The 6,462-nt window shown below is 61.8% G+C and overlaps 2 protein-coding genes and 1 long non-coding RNA gene across 4 annotated transcripts; 1 reads left to right on the forward strand and 2 right to left on the reverse strand.

Annotated features, from left to right (window-relative positions):
- Positions 1–6: 6 nt before the first annotated feature.
- Positions 7–2,703, reverse strand: LOC110391516. 2 transcript variants are annotated; one of them, XR_002434089.1, is made up of 3 exons: positions 2,439–2,703; positions 421–2,323; positions 7–245 (listed from the first exon to the last, which is right to left on the reverse strand). It is a non-coding gene; the product is annotated as an uncharacterized LOC110391516 (long non-coding RNA). The 2 variants fall into 2 exon arrangements; XR_002434090.1 differs by having other exon boundaries at positions 7–550; positions 1,728–2,323; positions 2,439–2,699.
- A 90-nt stretch (positions 2,704–2,793) lies between these two features.
- Positions 2,794–4,242, forward strand: EMC4 (ER membrane protein complex subunit 4). Its single transcript, XM_021383408.1, has 5 exons — positions 2,794–2,954; positions 3,033–3,132; positions 3,225–3,378; positions 3,933–4,093; positions 4,172–4,242. The coding sequence occupies exons 1-5, from the start codon at positions 2,884–2,886 to the stop codon at positions 4,205–4,207; spliced, it is 522 nt and encodes a 173-aa protein (XP_021239083.1). The 5' UTR covers positions 2,794–2,883; the 3' UTR covers positions 4,208–4,242.
- A 78-nt stretch (positions 4,243–4,320) lies between these two features.
- LOC110391513 (solute carrier family 12 member 6-like) lies at positions 4,321–6,456 on the reverse strand. The gene is made up of 6 exons (XM_021383407.1): positions 6,196–6,456; positions 5,698–5,829; positions 5,532–5,618; positions 5,352–5,443; positions 4,974–5,104; positions 4,321–4,762 (listed from the first exon to the last, which is right to left on the reverse strand). Exons 1-6 carry the CDS (start codon positions 6,397–6,399, stop codon positions 4,695–4,697), a joined length of 714 nt encoding a protein of 237 aa, XP_021239082.1. The 5' UTR covers positions 6,400–6,456; the 3' UTR covers positions 4,321–4,694.
- Positions 6,457–6,462: the final 6 nt, after the last annotated feature.

Here is a 6,462-nt window from a genome sequence, read left to right on the forward strand (position 1 = left end):
TTTGCAGTACCCTGAAGCGCAGTACCGAGGTCTGGGAGCACTATGTTGAGCCACGCTACGCGATTGGTATGAACTGGCAGGTGCACATTGCCCTTACCTGTATGAGCAGTGAGTTACCAGTTGAAGTCGGGTTCCAGGGCATTCCCAGAAATCCAGTCTTCCATTTCTTGCTGACTTCACGAAGAGTCACAGATCTCTGTGCAGTTCTCACGCCGTCCGGAAGCACCGCAGTTCTCCGTTGCCACCTGTTAAACACAGTACAATAATGAAGCCTCTGCAGGGGCTGCACCCTGTGCACGTTGCTCTTACCAACAGCACACCACAGCAAGACGGTTGGGGCTGAGACACAACGATGGGAAGCACTTTGGTCATCGGGGCATGCAAGAAAGTCTGCGTGCTCAGTGGCTCTGGGAAACTCACCGAGTGCAGCTGTCAACACAATCCCCGAGCTCTACTGCACCCATTACGGAGCCACTCTGCGCCGGTCCCAGGCTGAGGGCTGATGTTCTTCGAGCCGTCGAGTCCCACAGCTGCGGAGCTAGCTTGGAAACTGTGCCAGGGAAACAGGGGGGAGAAGGGAGGGGGCAGCAGTGCTACAGTTTGTGTATAGGGCCTGCAAGTGCGGTGTATCAATGCTTGCTATGAGCTGTGGTCGAGTTGTACTCAGTTGTCATCTACAGTGGTTAGAGTGGCCAGAGCAGTCAGCATTCTCAGAGGTTTGGGCTGCTACCATTGCAATAGGGTTTGTGGATTTTTAAATAGGGTTTGTACATTAACGAAGAGGAAAAGTCCAATTACAATTATCATTGTGTTAGTGTTGAGGTTAGGGTTATCTTTAGGATTGAGGTTACTGTTCACATTACACTTACAGTGACTTGTCTGGATTAGTTTCCATGGATTTTTAGGATAAAGGATATAACAATTACTTTTAAGAGATTAGGGTTATAATTTATGCTAGTTATGGCTTTAAGGTTACACTTAGTTTAACGGTTGTTTTTAACATTGCAATTAGGGTTAAGGTTTCTTAGACAGAGAACTTGGGGCATTATTTTCATTGCTACATTTAGCATTAGATATTTTCAGCATCAGGTTAAGGGTTAGAGTTACATTGCAGGTTAATATGGTTACTTTTTGAGTTGCCATTAAGCTTAACCTCCCAAGATTAAAATTAATGCTGCCTCACAGCCAATCCCAGTGATGCAAAGGCAAGCAGAACACCCAAGGGAACACCGAGGCAAAGGCAATTAGAATGCCCAAGGAAAAGCCAGAACAAGGGCAAGAGTAAAGACAATCAGAACGCAGCAGGAAAGGCCCAGGCAAAGGGCAACGCCAAAGGAGAACGCCGCAGGGACAGCCCGGGCAAAGAGAACAGCCAGAGCAAGCCAATGCAAAGCCAAGGGCAACACCACAGGGAATAGCCAGAGACAAGGAGAACATGGGAGGAAAAGGACAGGCATTCTCAGAGATACAGCACACAGTCAGCCTCCTAGTACAACTTGTGGTCTGACTGAAGCGTTCCAGAAATCAAGCAGTAGTGGAAGAAAAGGGCTTATAGAAGGATTGTCAACACCATTTCAAAGAAAGGGATACAGTCAATTAACCTCTCAGGAAAAGATTGAAGGGCATTGTAAGGGTAGGCAATGGAAGGAACAGCCGCTTTAAACCAGTCCCCGACCCCCTAAGAAAGACAGAGGTCACAGCCCCATAACAAAGAAAGAATCACTTACCTCTTCCCAAGGACCAGGACTCACCCCGCACTCCAAAGGAAGCAGGCTCCAGGTACAGATGCTGCCCCTGCGGCTGCCAGCCCTTAAATGAGCCCAGGGAGGGATGCAGCCGGGCTCCACCCCTCCAATCCCAGCTGAACGGCTCCAGCTGTGCCGGCAGGGCTGGCCACACCCCTCACCAGGTGCGCAATCACCGGTTCGAGCCCCAGCCTAACAACCCCATATAGAATGAGGCAGGACATCGGCTGGTCCTCGGACAGAGGGCTGCTGGGAAGCGTAGGGCTGCGGCAGCAATCCCGGTTCGTTCGAGGGCTGCCTCGTCCCTTTTGCTCTCTGCCATCCGGCAAAGACTTCTGCAGAGGTGAACTGTCATAGTTGTCTTTAAGGTAAAGCCCGGCGAGCTTCTAAGGCAGCGGGCGCAGGGAGCGCTGCGGGATGAGCTGCCCAGCGTTTCCTAGCACGGTGGGGCTGGCAGCGAAGCGCTCGCGGGGTCCGTCCTGGTGATGGGTTCTCCCCCAAGGACACGGAGGTGGAGCTGGTCCGAGATGCCAGGGGGCTGATGAGGAGCTCTTCGTCATCCTGCGAGGTCTGGGGAGCTGTGAGAGAAAGACACAGAGCGGAAATGAAATCCTGGGTACGGGGACTCACGAGCGCGCCCTGTGTGCTTAGCTCCCTTTCCAGGTGGACAAGGTGGGACAGAGGGACACGAACCCTAGAACCGTTCGTGCTCCTGACTTGGAAGGGACTTGTGAAGATCATCGAGTCCGATGCCCGGCTCCGCGCCCAGCAACCTCAGCGTTAAACCATCCACCCAAGAGCCCGGTGGAAACGCTTTCTGCACCCCGGCGTTCCGCCGCCCGCAACGCGATTCAGCGCGCGCTCAGCTCCGGCGCCCGGGCGCGGCGGCTCCGCAGCGCTGGGCCTCGAGTTGCTACGGCGTTGCTACAGCGTTGCTAAGGCGTTGCTACAGCGTTGCTACAGCGTTGCTAAGGCGTTGCTACAGCGTTGCTAAGGCGTTGCTAAGGCGTTGCTAAGGCGTTGCTACGCCCGACCTCCTGTTTCCGCTTTCCGGAGTCACGTGACGAGGGCACGCCTCGCTGATTCCTTTTAGCCGCCCACTTCCGGCCCCGTGACCCTGGCTGACAGCGGTTACAACATGGCGGCGGCCACCGTCCGGACGCGGCGCTTCAAGTGGGCGCTGGAGCTGGGCACGGCGCCGGGCGGGCGGTGAGTGCCGGGGGGAGGGTGCGGAAGGGCCGCGGGGAGGATGGGGGGCTGCTGACGGCGCCGCTTTGTCCCTTCCAGACCCCGCGGAGCCCCCGAGAGCCGCGGCCCCGTGGGGTTCTCGGAGCGGCAGATGGGGGAGGGCGGCGTCCACGAGAGCGACCGCATCCTGGTGGAGAAGGTTCGCCGCTTCGCGCCCCTTTGATCGGTCGCCTTTTGGTTTGCGTTTCGAATTGTTCCGTTCTGTAACGGGTGCGTGGCGTTCTCTCGCAGCGCTGCTGGGACGTGGCGCTCGGGCCGCTCAAGCAGATCCCCATGAACCTGTTCATCATGTACATGGCCGGGAACACCATCTCCATCTTCCCCGCCATGATGGTCGGCATGATGGGATGGCGCCCCCTGCAGGCGCTGCTCTCGCTGTCCTCCAGTGAGTCCTCCAGCGAGTCCTCCAGCGCCCCGTTCCCACTATGCCCCTTACCCCCCCGTTGTCGCCATTTACCCTCTCGGTGCCGTCCCAGTACATCCCAGTACCCTCCCAGTATCCCCCGGTACTGTCACGCCCCATCCCTGCGTACCCCCGTTCTTCCCGGCGTCCTCCCAGTATAACTCAGTACCTCCCAGTGTCCCAGTATCCACTCCCGGTACATTCCAGTGCTCCCATGTTGCCTCCCAGTATGGCCCAGTGCCCATGCCTCTTCTCCCAGTGGCCCCTGAATGCGATCTCAGGGTCTCCTAGTCTATCCCAGTATCCTTCCAGTATACCACAGTCCCTCCCAGTACGCCCCGCATCCCCTCCCCGTGCCATCCCAGTCCCCACAGACCCCTTTCCAGCATCCCTGTATGTCTCTGTACCCCCCCATAGCCCCCTCCCAGTACAACCCAGTGCCCCCGTATCTCCTCCCAGTAGAACTCAGCCCATCCCGGTGCCCCCGTAGCCCCTCCCAGTATATCCCAGTACCCCTGTTAACCCTTTTTCCCCAGCCCTGAAGCTGCTGGAGAGCTCCAGCGCGCGCCTGCTGCAGGGCCTGGTCTTCCTGCTGGGCAACGGGCTGGGGCTGGCGCTGGCCCTGTACAAGTGCCAGGCCATGGGGCTGCTGCCCACCCACGCCTCCGACTGGCTCGCCTTCGTGGCCCCCCCGCAGGTACGCCACCCCCAAAACCCCCGGAACTGGCCCCAAAACGCAGCGTGCTGACGGCGGCTTTTCCCCCCCTCTCCGCAGCGCATGGAGGTGACCGGGGGGGGCCTCATCCTCTGACCCTGCCCCCAGGAATAAAGCGAGGAGCCCGCGGAGCACGGAGTGATTTTGGGGGGAAGCGGGGGGGGTTGGGGGCTCTTCTGCACAAAGGAGGCGGCAGCGGCACCAAGAAGTGTGTAGGGAAGAGTTTATTGGTGGGGGGGTACTGGCTGGGACTGGGAGCGCTGGGACGCGCTCGGTGTGCGGGGACGCACAGTGGGAGCACAAGGAGAGCGCTCAGGGTACTGGGAGCACACTCAGCCCATACTGGGAGCGCGCTCGGTTTACTGGGAGCACAGCGGCAGCGTGCTCAGCGTACTGGGATCGTACCGCCAGCCTTGAGACCCGGACTGGGAGCACTGGGCCCCAGGCTGCGTGTGCTGGAAGCGTCAGGGCCGTACTGGGAGCCCTGGGGCCGTGCAGGGAGCACGGCAGCGCAGAGCGGCTCTGTGCCGGTGCCGTCCCGCTCGATGCAGGCCTGGACTGGTCCTTACTGGTCTGTACCGGTTTAGTCCCCACCGCGCACCAGCAGCACGGGGCCGAGCCCCTCCGTCAGCACCTCCAGGAACTCCACGTCTGCGCCGTTAAGGAGCTCCCAAATCCCCCATTTCTGCCCCTTGCCCCGTCCCCTTCTTCCCCTTTTTTAGCCCATTTTTGCCTTATTTCCCCCCAGTTCCCTCCCCCGTTCTGTCGCCTTAGTTCCCATTGCTGCCCGGTTTCTCCCCGTTCTCTGCCCCCTCTCGCTCCTTCCCCGTTTCCCCCCGTTTCCCCCCGTTGCCATGGATACAGTTGTCGTCGCGGGGCCGGGGCGGGGGTGGCGGTGCGGGCAGGTCGAGCAGCACGAGGCGCGCTCCCCCCGAGCGCCGCGCGATGGCGTCGTTCAGCCGCTCGGCCGCGTGCATGCGCCGCACGTTGGCCCTGCACCAGTACGGACCAGTACAGCCCGGCAGCCCCCCAGAACCACGCGACCCCTGCGCGGCGCTTCCCAGCGTCCCCGTTTCTCCTCCCAGTATACCCCAGTCGCTCCCGACAGCTGCCAGTATGGCCGGTTCCCCGGTATCCTCTCCCAGTCCGTCCCAGTTTCCCCCAGCGCCCTCCCCGTGTCTCCCTCTCCCCTCCCGGTCCCCACCAGCGCGGCCCAGCGTCCTCTCCCAGTCCCACTCACGGGCACGGTCCCTGCGGGGTGGGCCCGCTCCCTCCCTCCTCCTCCTCCCCGGCGCTGGGGGCCTGCGAGGGGGCGGAGCCTCTGTGCCGCGCCTGCGATGACATCACCGCCTCCATCAGCCAGAGCAGCGGGCTCCTCGATGACGTCATGAGCAACGTCGCCACCCGTGACGTCACCCACCGAGAGCCGCATCTGCCGCAGCATCTGGGAGCGCTGCTCCATCATCAGCGTCCGCTCGTAGGTGTAGGCGGACACGGCGCTGTCGTGCTGCGGGGGACGGTGCCGCTGTCATCAGCGGGGTGGTGACGTCATCGGGTGTGTGCGTGTGTGCGATGACGTCACTCACCAGCTCCACCACCTCGGTGCGCGCCGGCAGCCGCAGGCGCCGGGCGAAGGCCTCCAGCAGCCGGGCCAGCACCACGCTGTTGTCCTCCAGGAGGGCGACGGTGAAGAGGCGCACGGGGCAGCCCCGCCACTCCTGGGGGCAGCCCCACACCGAGCGACCCCATGGGTGGGAGCCGAGGACGCGGCCCCATAGCGAGCGCCCCATGGGACCTCAGCCCCACGGGTGGGTGCCGACGGGTAGAGCCCCATGGGGACAGCCCAGAGATGGACCCCACGAGCCCCATAACAAGGCTATAGAGTACCCCAGCCACCCCATAGCACCCACCCCACAGCACTCATACCCATCCCATAGGACCCTGCAGAGAACACAGACCCACCCCACAGAGCACCCATAGCCACCCCATAGCACCCACCCCCACCCCGCGGCACTGCAGAGGACCCAGACCTGCCCCACAGGACCCCATCGCGCCCACGCTCGCCCCACAGCGGCCCCACGTACCGGGTGCTGGCGCAGCAGCAGGGGCAGCAGGGTCAGGAGCCGCCCGTCGCCCACCACCCACCACACGTCCAGGGGTCCGCCCTCCGGCCCCGTCCCCAGGGGCCCCTTGGCCACCAGCAGCGCCCGGCCCCCGGCGCCCGCTGCCCGCAGCAACTCTGGGAGGGGGACGGGGCCGTGGGGTGAGGGCGGTGCTCCGTGCCCCATAGCCCCATGTCCCACAACCCCCCTCTGCCTCCCATAGCCCCCCGCTGTTGCCGTGTACCCCCA

This window comes from Numida meleagris, unplaced genomic scaffold (assembly GCF_002078875.1).
Source record: "Numida meleagris isolate 19003 breed g44 Domestic line unplaced genomic scaffold, NumMel1.0 unplaced_Scaffold394, whole genome shotgun sequence".
Classification (NCBI taxonomy): Eukaryota; Metazoa; Chordata; class Aves; order Galliformes; family Numididae; genus Numida; species Numida meleagris.

Bases quoted from the DNA above. Each gene is read 5' to 3' on its own strand.
- EMC4 (XM_021383408.1), top strand. From the start codon at position 2,884: ATGGCGGCGGCCACCGTCCGGACGCGGCGCTTCAAGTGGGCGCTGGAG. The intron at 2,955-3,032 runs GTGAGTGCCGGG...TGTCCCTTCCAG, and splicing joins GGCACGGCGCCGGGCGGGCG to ACCCCGCGGAGCCCCCGAGA. The intron at 3,379-3,932 runs GTGAGTCCTCCA...CTTTTTCCCCAG, and splicing joins GCTGCTCTCGCTGTCCTCCA to CCCTGAAGCTGCTGGAGAGC.
- LOC110391513 (XM_021383407.1), bottom strand. From the start codon at position 6,399: ATGGGGCACGGAGCACCGCCCTCACCCCACGGCCCCGTCCCCCTCCCA. The intron at 5,444-5,531 runs GTGGGTGACGTC...ATGTCATCGCAG, and splicing joins TGCGGCAGATGCGGCTCTCG to GCGCGGCACAGAGGCTCCGC. The intron at 4,763-4,973 runs GTATCCATGGCA...TTAACGGCGCAG, and splicing joins CCGGCCCCGCGACGACAACT to ACGTGGAGTTCCTGGAGGTG.